General features: G+C 38.4%; 1 protein-coding gene across 1 annotated transcript in view; it reads left to right on the forward strand.

Moving 5' to 3' along the window:
* The first annotated feature begins 242 nt into the window (after positions 1-242).
* Positions 243-16,991, forward strand: part of TBC1D15 (TBC1 domain family member 15) — a 72,304-nt gene continuing 55,555 nt past the window's right edge. Inside the window, exon 1 of the mRNA XM_061124618.1 lies at positions 243-317. Within this exon, the coding sequence (XP_060980601.1) occupies positions 288-317 (30 nt within the window). The 5' untranslated portion in view covers positions 243-287. The remainder of the gene's footprint in view (positions 318-16,991) is intronic.

Raw genomic sequence — 16,991 nt, forward strand, 5'->3', positions numbered from 1 at the left:
GCCTCGCTCCCAGACAAACTCCAAAATATGACCACTTCAACTTCCGTACTCGCCAAGGAAACTTAAACTGGTACTTGTACCTGAGACTCCACGGAGGTAGCCTCCGATTCCTACTCAGCGCGCATGCGTCAGGCTGCTCCTCCCGCCCCGGCCCCTTCACCCCTCCGCCTTCCCGCCTCTCCCCGCCCCTTTCCCGCCCGGATATCAGCCTAGTTTTGCCGGATGTTGTTGTGAGTCTGGGAGACACGTGAGGCGCTGCTACGTCATCACAGGCACGCGCAGGAAACATGGCGGCGGCGGGTGTTGTGAGCGGGAAGGTAGGTAACGGCCCCGGGAGGACACTCCTGTTTTTCTCCGGGTCGGGCTGCTTTTGCTGCTTGGAGGCCGGCTTGGGAGGGATGCGAGGGCCTTGCTGTATCCGGAACAACGTGTAGAGGATGTAGGAGAAGATGCCTGGTTGTCAGCTGTTTTCTCGAGAATGCCGGCTCAGCTCGGGAATTGAGAGACCCGGCTCCTACTCCAAGACTAGCTAGGCCTTGGCGCTGTTTGGTCCGCTCTTCCCCAGGGTGAGGGGCTTTTATCGGTATTGCCTTTTCTGAGAGACAGGTGGTTCCCCTATTCCGTTTTTTTTTTTGGCTCGATTTTCTCTGACTGTCGTTCTTTCTGTCACTCTTAAGGACTCAAGGAATTTTTCTGTCTTCCTTTGAGGCGTCACTCTGATTCGCCTCTGCCTTCCTCTACTTCACTCTGGTAAGGCATCTTTGTCCTGTTCGGGAGGAGCTAAAAACAGGTGCTTTGCAGCTGTGCACTTAGAGGAGCGCATTGGATCCATTTTACCAGATTGCCGAGTTGATTGGTGATGGTGAGCAGTAGGGATGTTTCTTCTCAGGGAGCTGGAGATTTACAACATCCCACGCTTGTCTAGGAAGGCCTTAGTTACAGTATTTATTTCTGAGGCAAAGCTGTGATGTTCCCGTGGGAGACTCTGGTGCCGTTTTACGGAGTTGGTCATTGAACGCCTCGTTTTTCGTTAGGAATTAGGATTAGGTGCGGAGGATATTTCATCGCCTAGTGCTTATTCATGTTCCAAGGGAACGTCTTAATGCCTGTTAGTACTACCGTGGCATACCACTGGCAACATTTCCAGTTGGAGGAGTATTTCGTAAACAGTTGGGTGCGGTAATGACTCATCTCATACCAAGGACTGTTTACTTTCCGCGGATAGCTTCCTCCGTTCCTTGATTTCACTCATTTTCTTTACGCCGCCCTCTGCATCCCATTTTGAATTGTGTGACAGCGTTTGTGCTTTAGTGTAGGAACTACTAGCCAGCATAACACAATACTTTTACTCTGAATTGTGACCTTGCGAAATTGAGCAAGCATGACTTCTCTGTCCTTCCAGGTCTTTATCTCCAGAATGGATGTGGTGCTAGTCATTATTTATTGTATTGGAGTTAAGATTATATGAAATGATATAAGCATTAAGAAACTACCTCCTTCTGCATACTGAATATTTTAAATGATGGTCATCGTTTTCGAATTTTCTCTGTCTTTGGTTGTCTTGTCTGTTTTAGTCTTTAGGATGGAGATTTGACTAGTCTTTAGGATGGAGAGTCTCTTTGACTCATTACATATAGTAAGATTTTCTGTCTGGACTGATCCAATCTGATTCTATCTGACTGATCCAAGAAGGGATCCTTTCTATTTGAACTACACTTCGCTCTTTCAGGTGTGGATTGATTTTGATAGAACCTTTGAGATGATGAAGCGGAGTTGTGAAATAGGACCTTTTTCACCCTTTCCTTCCAGGCACTCACTACCTTTCATAACCTGACTGCATCTTTTATTTAACTCTACTTCTCCACCGCATTTATTCTCACACGTTGCAAACTTACACCCATTCTCATCACTGCACCTAAATTATTTTTTCATGCCAAAGGCTGCCCCTCTTTCAAATAATTCTGTTGTGACCAGTGAAACCTGCTTACTCCTTCTTCAGCAAGTTCAGATCTAGTTAATGGCATCATCATTTACTTGGTTGCATGTGAAACAAACATGGAGATGTCCATTTCTGTAACAGCATTTAATCAATAAGATAGTAGGACTGATCAGATCCTACTAGTTGTACCTTAAAGAGATTTCTTAAATTTGCTGCATCCTCTTCGTTCTCAGCGCTTGGTTCATTCAGACATTTAGTCTTGAGTTCTCTGCAGACTTTTCTTCTTTTCTACAGTCTCTTTGCCCAGAGTCTCGTCTCTACACAACCACTAGAGTTATTTTCTAGTGCACAAGTCTGATTGTCTCTTGTTTTAAAAAAACAAACAGAAAAGTCTTCATTTTGTTACTGTCACCATTAAAATAATACTCAAGGCTGGTTAACATGGCATTAAAAACGTGTGTTGACTTTCTGGCTTTATCTTATGCTTTTCTACTTCTCAGTCTTGTTTCTTTGGGAAAAGGGGGATAGGAAAGAAAACACACACGTATATTTGTGAAAGAGTGTGTATATATGTGTCTCTGTATTTATTTATTCCCCACCCCCACCCCAAAGGTTCAGCTAAGAACTGTCTAATTAGAAACCTAGGGCAGTGAATGTTAACCAAGACTTTTAGAAATCACGTGTGGTACTTTTAAAACTATGGATGCTGGGTCACAGCCCAATTCTATTGATTAGAACCTCCTGGTGTTGAGATCTAGGATGTAGAGTAACTTTACTACTGAGTCTACTTGCTTGAAACTTTGATTCTACGAAGTCATGTGGAGAGGAAGTTAATCTCTGTCATATGGAGAAGCAGTGTAAGATAACAGCTAAGAGCATGGACTCTGGAGACCCAAGCCAGTTTCAAAAACTAACTTCACACTAGTGACGTCAGTCAAATTACTTAATGTCTCTTTGTTTCAGTTTCCTTATCTGTAATACAGTAATGATAATAGTATCTACTTCATGGGATTTTTAGGATTGATAAGGAAATGTATTAGAACAAAGCCTGGCATGTAGGGTGTAGATCCTGTGTAGGTGTTACTGATTTCCCTGCAAGTCAGTGGTTAAGTATGGTAGAATTTTAAAGGTTTAGAATATGGTTTTTGGTATGAGGGTGAAATTCATTTTTGAATTTCCGTTCAGTTGCTCAGTTTTGTCCGACTCTTTGTGACCCCATGGACTGCAGCACGCCTGGCTTCCCTGTCCATCACCAACTCTTGGGGCTTGCTCAAACTCATGTCCATCAAGTTAATCATGCCATCCAACCATCTCATCCTCTGTCGCCCCCTTCTCCTCCTGCCTTCAGTCTTGCCCAGCATCAGGGTCTTTTCCAGTAAGTCAGTTCTTCGCATCAGGTGGCTGAAGTATTGGAGTTTCAACTTCAGCATCAGTCCTTCAAATGAATATTCAGACTGATTTCCTTTAGGATTGACTGGTTGGATCTCCTTGAAGTCCAGGGGACTCTCAAGAGTCTTTTCCAGCACCACAGTTCAAAAGCATCAATTCTTCAGTGCTCAGCTTTCTTGATGGTCCAACTCTCACATCCAAACATTACTACTGGAAAAACCATGGCTTTGACTAGACAGACATTTGTTTGCAAAGTAATGTCTCTGCTTTTTAATATGCTGTCTAGGTTGGTCATAACTTTTCTTCCAAGGAGCAAGAGTCTTAATTTCATGGCTGCAGTCACCATCTGCAGTGATTTTGGCGCCCAAGAAAATAAAATCTGGTACTGTTTCCACTGTTTCCCCATCTGTTTGCCATGAAGTGATGGGACAGGATGCCATGATCTAAGTTTTTTGAATGTTGAGTTTTAAGTTCTAATTCTCAGTGTTTTTTTAGAATTTGAAATACACCTTGTTTTAGAAGTCACAGGGAATTCTCTAGGGGTCGAATGGTTAGAACTCTGTGCTTCCTTTGCTGGGGAACTAGGATTCTGCATGCTGCATGGTGTGGCCAACCCCCCCTCCAAAGTCATGTAGTTTTGATGAATGAGAAATCGTCACAGTGGGGCGGTGGTGAAGGAGACAGAGCCTGACTGCTGGGGTTCAGAACCGAGCTCCACCACTGTATAGCTGTGTTACTTTGGGCAAATGTCTGAACTTTCTGTGCACCAGTTTTCTGATTTGAGAAATGGGAGCTAATGATGTAGGATGGGAGCTAGTGATTATTTTCCATCATCGGGTTGTGGAGAGGATTAAATGAGTTAATATTTACAGAGCATTTAGAGTAGTGCCTGGTATCAGATAAGTGCTTAATAAATGTTAACTGCTGTTGTTATTGTTGAGGATCTTTCAGACTGTCTTAAAGTTTTAAGGTTATTATTTGTTTGGAAGTAGTTGAATGTTTGTTTTTTGCTGCCATTTTCTACAGAGATTAAAGCTGCCCCAAAATACTAAAGCACTATAGTTAATGTAAAATAAATTGGAGGGGAAAAAGGCAAAAGGAAAGTAAATAATTGACATATCACTATATAAGCTTAAGGTGCACAGCCTGCTGGTTTGATTTATATGTATAGTGAGATGATGACCACAGTAGGTTCAGCTAACTCTTCTTCTCATATAGATCCTTCTTTATGCGGATAGATCTTCTCATGTAGATTGTCTTGTGAATTTTCAGGGGAGAAATAGGGCCACTCCCTGCAAAAGCTGTCCTGCTTTAGGATAATTAATGGAATAAGTTGACATCACAAAGGAGGCAGGAGAAAAGAGATAGTTAGAAGCAGGCTTTGGCCTTTATGCCCAGTGCCTATGAGGGTTGCAGTTTCCTTTTATTCATTTATAGAATATTTATTAAACACCTGATTTTTTCCAGGCACTATTCTAGGCATTTGGGATACATTAGATAGTCTTTACCTTGGAAATTACAGATTTCAATTCTTCAGAAGGAAAATATTCACTAAAATCCACCCCCTTATCTTGTTTAAATAAATTCAGTGAGTTTCAGATTTTTGAAGTGGTGCTGTTAATAGTGATGTTTGTTTTCATGAGGCTTGTAGACTGGACTAAGCCTCATGAGCACAAGGCCTGAAATGTTTCCCCTGTACCTGGCATAGTGCCGCCACATAGGATGTGTTCACTGAGGAGGAAGCAGCAAGAAAATAGGAGAAAAACACAAACGAAGGGGGACTAGAGGAAGAGTGATGGGTTCACTGAAAGCACTCTTGTTTTAGAGTTGATAAGTCCTGTGTTCGTATATTTACATTTCTCTCTAGGCCTGTGTTTTTTATTGTTAGAATTTGGTTCTGTTGAAAATAGCTTGAAACAATTGGGAAATCACCTGTTGTTTTTTTTTACCCCCTGGAGTTTTTTTGTTGTTGTTGTTTTTTTAGTGGTTTTCTTAGTAAGAATTTATTTTGTAGCTTAAATTTGGCCCTTTCCAGTTCCTTTTAGATAATGTTTATAGTCCTGTGAAATCCTATGCTTAAGAAAGATTGATATTCTTATTATCTGGTAGGTTTTCCTGGAGAATTTTCTTAGACTGTGTGTGTGTTAGTTGCTTAGTCGTGTTTGACTCTTCGCGACCCCACGGACTGTAGCCCGCCAAGCTTCTCTGTCCATGGAATTCCCCAGGCAAGAATACTGGAGTGGATTGCCATTCCCTTCTCCAGAGGAACTGCCCAACCCAGGGATTGAACGCTGGTCTCCTGCATCGCAGGCAGATTCTTTACTGTTTGAGCTACAGGCAAGTCCTTTTCTTAGACTAGATCTTATTAAATGGTAGTATCTTCCTGGTGTGGGATACAATGAATATGTCTTCCTTATTTTTCTGGCATTCTTTAACAAACATTTGAGTACCTTCTGTGTGCTGAGTTCTTTATTCTTGACACAGCACAGTGGTTTGCCATTTTAAGAAGTCATTTCAATTTGTGATTTAATAAAAACATGACTTGGGGAAAGAATTTAAATATTGTTTGCTTTGATGGGTCTTAGTTGCTGAGACTAAATGAAAGGAAGGAAATCCTTTGGACATGTGTTGACTGTTTCTTGCACAGTCTGTGGTGTGTCTGTAGTCGTTGGCATGAGAGAAGTCCTTCATTTAACCTCCTTACCCCTCCTGTACTGCCTTCCTGTCTGACATGGTTGTGCACACTGGCGCTCTTAGGAAGCAATGAAGTTCCGCCTGCCTTTTACTGAGAGTTGTACCATCCTCAGTGTCTCTTTGTCTTCACTGTAAGAATTTGTGTGGTTTGTTACTCGTAAAACCACCTGTGTTCCACATTGCTTTGAGTTCCACAGTCATTACTGACTAACATGCCCCAAATAAACTCACTGCATTCTTTCTTCTATATTCTCTCTCTCAGTTTTGTCCTGGAGTCTCCTCCTTCACCTCCCACATCTAATCAGTCATGAAGTGCTGTCATTTTGACCTTGTAATTACCATTCTAAGCCATCTGCCTTTCCTCATCCCACTGCCGCTGCCTGGGTTCAAGCCCCCATGAATTGCTTCCTCTCTGGATTATTGCAGCTGTTCTTTCTTGGCTCTGCAGCTGGTGTGTTGGTTTTGAAAAGGCAGGTCTGACATGGCGTTCCTCTGCTAGAACTTTCTAATGACTTTCAGTGGTAAATAATTGTCTTCAGGGTAAACGCCAAACTCCCAAATTCCTGAGCGTGTCTTAAAAACATTGTAGTCACTGGAGGCTTTCCAGATGGCTCAGATGGTAAACAGTCTGCCCGAAATGCGGGAGACCTGGGTTCGATCCCTGGGTTGGGAAGATCCCCTGGAGAAGGGAATGGCAACCGACTCCAGTATTCTTGTCTGGAGAATTCCATGGACAGAGGATTCTGGTAGGCTACAGTCTGTGGGGTTGCAAAGAGTCGGAACCGACTGAGTGACTTGACACATATGATCTGATCTGATTCCTGCTCTTGTGTCGAAACTGTTGGTCACTGCTTGCCGATCTGGGTTGCAGCCATTCATGGAACTACTTTCTGCATAGAACACATGCCCTGTGCCAAGAACACACACCCTCTTTGAGGTAACATTGCCATTCTTCAGGTCTCGGGCTGTATGTCACTCTAGTTACAGTCTTTCTGATTTCTCATCCTGCCTCACCCCTTTTGTGTAGGGTGGAAGTGTTGGTCGCTCAGTCATGTGCGACTTTCTGCCACCCCATGAACTGTAGCCCGCCAGGCTGCTCTATGGAATTCTCCAGGTGAGGATACTAGAGTGGGTAGCCATTCCCTTTAGGGTTTGCTTTGGCAACTGTTTACATCTTTATTAAATCATACGTTGCTTTTATCTGTTTTCTTGTCCTAACCGCCAATCAGATCGCTGTGAAGGCAGTGACTGAATCTTACTTATTTTTACCCAGAAGCTTGCTCTGTGCCTGGCACAGTGCAGGCATTCACTATATAACTATTGAAGAAATAACTGTAATTGACATCTCATACAAGATCCTGTGTACACTTTTATCACATTCTTCTATGATTGTTGACTTACATGACATTCCTACTTAGTCAGACACTTTTTATGATTTATGTTTTTCCACCAGCACCTTTTATCTCCAAATCTAGTTGGTGCTAAGTAAATGTGAATGAGTAAAGAAACTTAAATGAGGTTAGGTGGAATGCAGATGATTGGATGTGTTTGGATAGGCTATACTTGTGTCCTTTTGAAGGAGTTAGTCGAAGTTGTTTGCAGAGAGAAGGTATAAAAGGGTGTTCTAGGCAGAAGGAACAGAATGCACACAACACGCAAAGGCACACGGCTCTGAGGAACAGGGGAGTTCTGAGGGCCCACAGCACTGAGTGTCGCGGAGTGACAGGTGTTGCGTAGTTGTAGAAGTAAAGGGTGGAGTCAGAAGAATTTTAAGCTCAGGTGTGGTATGGTGAGACGTACGTTTTATAAAGGTCATTTTTGTCAGTTGTTAAAAACTATACAGTTTACACAGATTATTGGAAGGTGACTAGATTGGGGAGGAGTGATCAGGATATTATTTTAGTAACTCAGGCTAAAAATGATGAAGGGTCAGTGTCAGAGGGGAAGGTTTGAGGGGTTTTAGGAGGTGGCATGGGGATGGTGAAAGAGGCATTTAGGTACTGGGTTGTCTTACAGTTGGGAATATCAGAGGAGCAGATTTAGGATAAAACATACTGAGTGTAAGATGCCTGTGGGTTGTTCAAGTGGAGACATCAAGTGGGTGCTTATATATTGCTCATTAGAGTTTCTGGGCTTATTCTGGCATTTCCTGCAGATAACATCTCTAATCAAAACTTTAAATTACTTATATGCTGAATAGTTTTAAAGAAACTGAATTTTGTAACTTTCTTGTTGTTAAATTTAGCTTAAAAATTCACAGTTGCTAAAGTTCAGAATGTATGTTGTGTATAGTAGGTGTTGAATTTCCAGTTTTGGACAGAGATTTAGGGCAAGGATTTTATCCCTAAAACCTAAGAGTAAATTTCAAATATTAGTTGAATGTTTTATCTTTAGTTTTTGAAAATAAAGATTATAATAATACAGATAAAAATCCAATTCCATTAAGTGTAGGAACAAAATGAAAAATTATCTGCCATTGTATTGTGCAACTTTTATTCTAATTTCTGCTAAATTAAGAGGTCAGTAAGTTTATTCTAAATAATTTGCTATGGTTCCCAGAGTACTTTTAATGAGTTGTGTTGGACATGGTTTCTTTGGTAAAGGAAAAAAAAATCTGCAGTTTCTGCCATGTCATGTCAAAATGTCCCAGGCTGTCATTGGAAGTTTTATAAATATAATTACCTAGTTAGGCATCTTAGCAAATATTTAAGACCATTTTATTCCAGATAGAGAACTTTTCTCCTTTTTTTAGTACCTTTACACATACTTTTTTTTTCCCCCCTCCCAGGAGGGTGGGAAGAAGTTAGAATGCTCTAGCTTGTGTAAAGATTTTACCTTTTTTATAAAATTACCATTTACATCCAGGCAAGGAACTTTTATCTTGTTTATTTTTTTCTGCTCTCCACAGTGTCTGGCACATAATAAGTGCCCAATAAAAGTTTGTTGAATTAAGTTTAGATAATTGACTTATCACCACCAAGTGGCGAGTCTTTGAATGTGCTTGATAGTTTTTGCTCCCTATGGACACTTAATCCCCAAAGAAGAATAGATAAGGTGTGAATTAAAAAAAATTTTTTGAGGCAGGATCAACAACTTTTTTTTTCCAGTAGGATACTTCTGCCATGTGTTCACTATTATATAGGGTTTTGTGGTATAAAATAGACTTTTCCTGTTAGTTGTTTTTTATACAGCTTTATTGAGGTACTAATTGACAACCAGTAAGTAGCACATAGTGTGTATAATTTGATAACTTTTAATATACTATAGACCCATCAATAAAATCAAAATAATGACATATCTACCACTCAAAAGTTTCCTCTTGACATATTGTAATCTGTCACTGTCTTCATCCTGTCCACAGGCAACCACTGAGCTGCTTTTTGTGACTAGTTTGCATTTTCTGCAGTTTTATATAAATGGAATTATATGGCATGTACTCTATTTTTGGCCTGACTTTCTTTATTCAGCATAATTATTTTGAGGTTCATTTATGTTGTTGCATGTATCATTAGTAATTCCTTTTTATTGCCAAGTAGTATCCTGTCATATAGGTATATGGGTGTATGTATGTTTATTCATTGATCTATTGATGGACATTTTTCTTTTTCACTTTTGGCTTTACAAATAAAGTTTCTGTGAACATTGATGTATAAGTCTTTGTATGAATATATGCTTTGTATTTTGTCGGGCAAATACCTAGGTGTAGAATAGCTGGATCATAATGTTAGTTTCGGGCTTCCCTGATAGCTCAGCAGGCAGAGAATCCACTTGCAGTGCAGGAGACACGGGAGTCGCAGGTTTGATCCCTGGGTCAGTAGGATCCCCTGGAGGAGTAGATGGTGACCCACTCCAGTACTCTTGCCTGGAGAATTCCGTGGACAGAGGAGCCTGGTGGGCTGCAGTCTAGTGGTCACAGAGCCAGGCTAAGCACATGGCACAGTGTAAACTGGATATTTAGGATTTTAAGAAGCTGCCAAACTGTTTTCCAAACCATTTTACATTCCCACTGGTGGTTGTATAAAGGTTCTAGTTGCTCCACATCTTTGTTAACACTTGGCATGTTAGTTTAAAAAATTATAGTCATTTTAATAGATAGTTTTCAGTTTGCAGTTCCCTAATGACTTAGCAACTAAAAACAGCAAAACAATGACTTATGATGTTGAGCATTTTTTTCATGTGATTTTATGTCATCCCTTTGGTGAAGTGTCTGTTTAAACCTTTTGCCCTTTTTGTAATTTAAAATTTTTTTGTTCATTTTCTTGTTACTGAATTTTGAGAGTTATTTTTATGTTCTGGATATAAGTTCTTTATTACACATACAACATGACTTGCATGTATTTTCTCCACCTGAGCTGTGACTTTTTATTTGCTTAATGTCTTTTGAAGAGAAGTTTTCAATTTGATGATTTACCAGTCTTTTATGCTTTTGGCATCATTTCTAAATTTTGTTGTTGTTGTTGAACCCAAGGCCACATAAATCTTGTCCTAAATTTTCTTCTTAAAGCTTTGTAGTTTTAAGTTTTACATTTAAGTCTTGTCCTGTTTGATTTGTGTATGTAGTGTGATGTAAGGGTTAAAGTTTGATTTTTTTGCACATGGGTATCCATTTATTTGAACACTGTTAAAAAGACTATAAATTTAATTTTCTTAATTTATACTGTACTACTCAGGACAGATTATCTTTTTCATCTTGTGAGTATTGGTGGCTGTGTCTCTTAAATTTGTTTTAAGTTGTCAAATTCATTAGTATAAATTGTTCATAAATATTCTTGGTGTCTTTTTTACTTGTGTACATCTGTAGTGATGTTAAAGTTCTAATTCCGAATGTTGGTAGCTTGTGTCGTTTATTTTTTCCTCATCTGTCTGGCTAGAGTTTTAACCAGTTTTATTTCTTTTTTGTATTTTATTGATTTCTACTCTGATCTTTATTTCTACCTGCTTTCTTTGGGTTTAATTGGCATTTCTTTTTCTAGTTTCTTAAAGTAGATGCTGAGGTCATTAATTTGAGACCTTTTTTCCTTTCTGATAAAGGCATGTAACCCTATGTGTTTCCCACTAAGCACTGTTTTAGTGGCATTGTACAGACCATGCACAGGTTTTAATATAAGCTTGCATTTTGATTTGGTTCAAATACTTTCTAGTTCCTCTTTTATTTCTTCTTGATCCTTGGGTATTTAGAAGTATGTTACTAATTTCCAGGTATGTGAGAATATGCCAAAGATATTTCTATTACTGATTCATAATTTAATTCTATTGTGGTCACAGAATGTACTTGAATTCTTTTAACTTTATTGATATTTGCTTTATGGCTCAATTTTTGATCTGTCCTGGCAAATGTTTTGTGTATATTTGAAAGAATGAGTATTCTTTCAAGTATTCAAATGAATACTCATTCAAATGAGTATTCAAATGAATATTGATGGGTGGAATGTTTTGTAAGCATAAATTAGGTCCAGTTGGTTGATGGTGTTATCAAGTCTTCTATATTACTGATTTTCTTTCTATCATTTAATCAGTTATTGAGAGGGGTTTGAAATTTTGCAGTAATTGTGGACTTGTTTATTTCTTCTTGCAGTCCTGTCACTTTATGCTTCACGTTTTTTGAAAGTCTTATTAGGTGCATAAACATTTAGGATTGTTAGATCATCTTGAACCATTGACCATTTTATCATTAGGAAATTATCTTTTTAACCAGTAATATTTCTTTTGTCCAGAAGTTTATTTTTGTCTGATATTAATATAGCCATTCTAGCTTTTTTCTAATTAGTGTTAGTATATCTTTTCACCTTTTTATTTTTAACCTATATATGTCTTTATATTTAAAATGCTTTTCTTGCAGGTAGCATAGAATTTGGGCTTACTTTTCAATCTGATACTCTTTTTAGGTAATTTGTGTTTAATTTAGGTAATTTGTATTTAATGAGGTATGGTTAAATTTAAGTCTTATCATCTTGCTAATTTTTATTGTGCCGTCTCTTCTTTCTTCCATTTTCTTTTTCTGCCTTTTTTGTGACTAATCAAGTAGTTTTCATTAGTCTAAGTTTTATTTCCTTTATTGACAATTAACTATTAACTCTTATTTTAGTGATTGCTTTAATGCCTATAGTATGCATTGTTAGCTTATGACATTTACCTTCAGGAGTTATACTGCTTCACATAAGATATAAGAACCTAGAACACTATACTTCATTTCTCTTATCCCAACTTTTGTGCTATTTTTCTTATTTTACTTTTGCAAACTCCACAAAAACATACATTCATTCTTTTTTTAAAAATCCATTTGTTTTTGGCCGTGCCGGGTCTTTGTTGCTGACCGTGGACTTTCTCCGGTCGTGAGGCCTGGACCTGTCACCGCGGCGGTTTCTGTTGAGGAGCGCGGGCTCGGGGCGGGCTTCTGCAGCTGCGGCTTGCGGGCTCTAGAGCGCAGGCTTAGCAGTTGCAGTGCACAGGCTTAGTTGGCCCACAGTTTGTGGAATCTTCTCAGCCCAGGGATCAAGCCTCTGTCCCCTGCATTGGCAGACGGATGCTTAACCACTGGACTATCAGGGAAGTCCACATGTGTGTGAAAGTGAAGTGAAAGTGGCTCATCGTGTCTGACTCTTTGTGACCCCATGGCTGACTATACAGTCCATGGAATTCTCCAGGCCAGAATACTGGAGTGGGTAGCCTTTCCCTTCTCCAGGGATCTTCCCAGTTCAGGGATCAAACCCAGGTCTCCCAGACTGCAGGAGAATTCTTGACCAGTTGAGCCACTAGGGAAGCCCCCACATGTATTCATTTATTTATTTAGGCTTTAAAAAAAGGGATTTGATTAACAAATATATATATATATTTATTCACATAGTTATCTTTTTTGGTGGCTATTATTTCTGTATGGATCCAGATTTCCTTCTAGTGTAATCTATTCTCCCTGAAAAACTTACTTAAACATTTGTAATGTAGGTCTGTTTGTGATGAAGTTTTTTAGTTTTTATATGTCTGGAAAAGTCTTTATCTCTCTTCTAAATTGTGTGTGTGTGTTTTTTTTTTTTTTTAAATTAATGGCTGCACTGGGTCTTTGTTGCACTGGGTCTTCCTCCAAGGAGGAAGGAGGAAAGTTTGGTAGGTGATGGGTATGTTTGTGGCTTGATGGTGATGGTCTCATGGGTATATATTTATACACAGCTTACCAAGTTGTATGTGTTAAATATGTATAGTTTCTTATATGTCAGTCATTCCTCAATAAAGTGATTTAAGAAAAGCATTGCTCCATTGTTTTTGATCTCCATTGTTTCTTAAAAGGAATCTTCTATAATCATTATACTTATTTTTTTTTTCCTCTGGCTGACTTAAGATTTTCTGTGTGTTACTGATTTTGCATAATTTGATTACAGTGTGCCTTTAAATGATTTTCTTTGATTCTTGCTTTCATTTTGGAGTTTATTGGTACTTACATCTATGGATTTGCAGTCTTAGTCAAATTTGAATAAACTTTTGCAATTATTTTATCAAAAAAGATTTTTTGGGGTTTCTTTTCTCAGTCAACTCTTTCAGGTACATCAGTTAGGTTAATACATATACTAGATCAGTTGAAATTTCCCTGTAGCTCATTGGTGCCTTGTTCACTTTTTTCCTCAGCCCTCTCCCCTTTTGTGTTTTGTTTTATATAGTTATCGCTATAACTTCATTATTCTTCTAAAATATTTAATCTGCCATTATCCCATTAAGTGTATTTTTTATCTCAGACATTGTATTTTTCATCTCTAGAAGTTCAGTTTGGATCTATTTTTGATGTCTTAGCAAGTTGTAACTTGTTTCTAGTGTCCCGAACAATAGAGAACTCAGTTATAATAATGTTTTAATGTCTTTCCCTATTTTATTAATCGTGCCATATTTAGTTGGTTGATTTTTCCCCCTTACTGTGAGTCATATCTTTCTGATTGTTTTTTTGATACCAGATGCCAAAATCTATCTGGGAGTTTGTGGGTTTTTTTGGTTTTTTTTTTTTTAGCCAAATGTCATTACTGTGAATTTTATGTACATTTTTTTGTGTGTAAAATGTTCTTGAGTTTTATCCTAGAAGGCACTTACTTGTGTGGAAACAATTTGATACCTTTGGGACTTGCTTTTAAACTTTGTTAGATGTGATCAACACAGCTTTTGTTTTTGTTTTTGTTGAAGTATAGTTAATTTACAGTGTTGTGTTAGTTTGTAGTGTACAGCAGAGGGATTCATTTATATATACATTTTCACATTATTTTTTCCATTATGGTTTATTAAAGGATATTGAATATATTTCCCTGTGCTATACAGTAGGACCTTGTTTTTTATCAACACAGTATTTTTTTTCATTTATTTTATTAGTTGGAGGCTAATTACTTTACAATATTGTAGTGGGTTTTGTCATACATTGACATGAATCAGCCATGGAGTTACATGTATTCCCCATCCCGATCCCCCCTCCCTCAGCACAGCATTTAATGTAAGACTCACAGTGCCCCACTGCTGAGGTAAGATTATTCTGAGTATTCTACCTAGTGCCCTGTGATTTGTTAGGTTTCCTGCACTGATGGGGGGCTTCCCGGGTGGCCCAAATGGTAAAGAACTTGCTTGCAATGTGGAAGAACTGGATTTGATGTCTGGGTTGGGAAGATCCCCTGGAGAAGGAAATGGCAACCTGCTCCGGTATTCTTGCCTGGAGAATTTCATGGACAGAGGAGCTGGCAGGCTACAGTCCATGGGGTCACAAAGAGTTAACGTATGATACTGGAACAGTGTTCACACATGCGAAGCCTTAAATTGATTGTCTTTTCCATAATGTACCCTTTGGACAAATAAAACTTGTCCGAGCAGACCTGAGTCTCAACCCTGGAATAATGGAAATTGTTGTTTTTGTTCAGTTGCCAGGTCATGTCCAACTCTTTGCGACCCATGGACGCCAGGCTTCTCTGTCCTTCATTATCTCTTGGAGTTTGCTCAAATTCATGTCCATTGATTGAGTCAGTGGTGCTATCCTCTGCCACCCTTTTCTCCTTTTGCCTTCTATGTTTCCCAGCATCAGGGTCTTTTCCACTGAGTCAGCTCTTCTCATCAGGTGGCCAGAGTAGAGTAATAGAAGAATTTGGATCAGATCACTTCTGGGACTTTCCTGGTAGTCCATGGTTGGTCTCTGTGCTTCCACTGAGGATGACGTGGGTGTGGCCCCTGGTCAGGAAACTGGGATACTGCATGCTGCATGGCCAAAAAAAAAAAAGAAAAGTTACTTCCTTGCCTTTTTTTCCCTCAATTGCAAAGTGGGAGTGATAACATGTATCTAATAGAATTGTGAGGATCAAATGTGATAATGTAGAAATGCTTTGTAAAGTAATGAATAGTAGAAATATTACATGGCCAATGATGGCATTTGAACCTTTCTTTTTATTTTACATTAGAAATTATTAATAAAACCAGAGTAAGGAAATTGGAAGCCTGTTTCACTAAAAGTACTGAATATTACCTTAGATGAAATTCCTGATATCATAATTGTTCCCTGTAACAAAATAATTTTTCATATCAAACAAGCTTGGAGATAGCTTTTCAAGTGTTAATCATTAGCATTGGTAAATGGAGGAAGCAGAATGTCCTGTGGTAGTCTCATCCTCCTCAGGAATCAGTTCACTGTAGAGTTTAATGAAGAAATATCATCTTCATGCTATTGTCAAGAGGATCAGATTCTTTTTTTTCCTTCTTTTTTTGGCCTCACTACATAACTTGCAGATCTCAGTTCCCCAAACTGAGGTTGAACCCAGGCCCCTGTGGTAAAAGGGTGGAGTCCTAACCACTGGACTGCCAAGGAATTCCCTAAGATCAAATTCTTAATTGGATTTTTGTTTCTTTTTTTGACTTTTTTTTGATTTTTTATTTTTGTTTCTGTTTCTGATTTTTAACTGTTTCAAGTAGTCGATACAACTGTGTTTTATTGTATGCGTGTACCCATAAACTATGGTGATGAACATATATATGCTGTGAGTAGAAAATAAGTAAAATCATGCCCTCAAAGAAAGTAGAGTAAAAGGTTATCATATTAAAACAAATGATTCAAACCAAGATGCTATACAGGGGCTAAACTTTTCTTGTGAAATGTTTAGGCCTTCAGATGGGGGAGGATTTTGTTTAAGGCCAAACTTAAATAGTTAGCTGCTACATTGATCTATAAACTAAAGGCATTTAAAAATTGTCTTTAGGTAATTCCCTGGTGGTCCAGTGATTAGGACTGTGTGCTTTCACTGCTGAGGGCCTGGGTTCAGTTTCTGGTCGGGGAACTGAGATCCCACAAGCTGAGAAGTGCAGGCAAAAAAAACCTGTTTTTTTGTTTTTAGTCCCCAAAGCAGCATTATTTTCTGCATCTAAGCAACTTCAGAAACCATCTTCTAAGGAAGCTATGTAAAATTTTTTGGTAGATTCTTGAGGCAGTAATCATTGAGATTTAATGAGTGAAGGTGCCAGGAAATCTGAAATCCACTTCTTTCTTTGTTGTTGTTGTTTTTTTTTCCCACTTCTTACTTTGATATAAAGTCACTTAACAGCTCTGTGTCTCAGTTAATTCTTTAAAAAATGGAGGTAATAAGATCTAAATATTATATTTGAAGTAAATTATGTACTAGTGATTATGTTTGTATGCCTTTGAGTCTAATAAGACTTAATGAAGTTTTGTAGACATGAAGGTAAATTTACAAATTTTATTCCTTCTGCAGAATTAATTTGTATTGGTTAACATCATACTTTTCAAATCAGAAAGATGAACATAACTGCTTTCTAAAGACAGTACAAGTCAGGGTTTAGAATTGTCAAATTTTGGACATGTAATATGTCCCTCAGAAAGTGCTAAAAAGTTAAGAACATGAGATGGGTACTACAGTTTTGACTTTTTTGATGAAGTGCCTGGTGCTTTAGTACTTTTTAAATATTTTCCCAACTGAATTACTTAAGAAAGTTTTTCTTAAATGACAAA

The sequence above is a fragment of the Dama dama genome, chromosome 3, assembly GCF_033118175.1.
Source record: "Dama dama isolate Ldn47 chromosome 3, ASM3311817v1, whole genome shotgun sequence".
Lineage (NCBI taxonomy): Eukaryota > Metazoa > Chordata > Mammalia > Artiodactyla > Cervidae > Dama > Dama dama.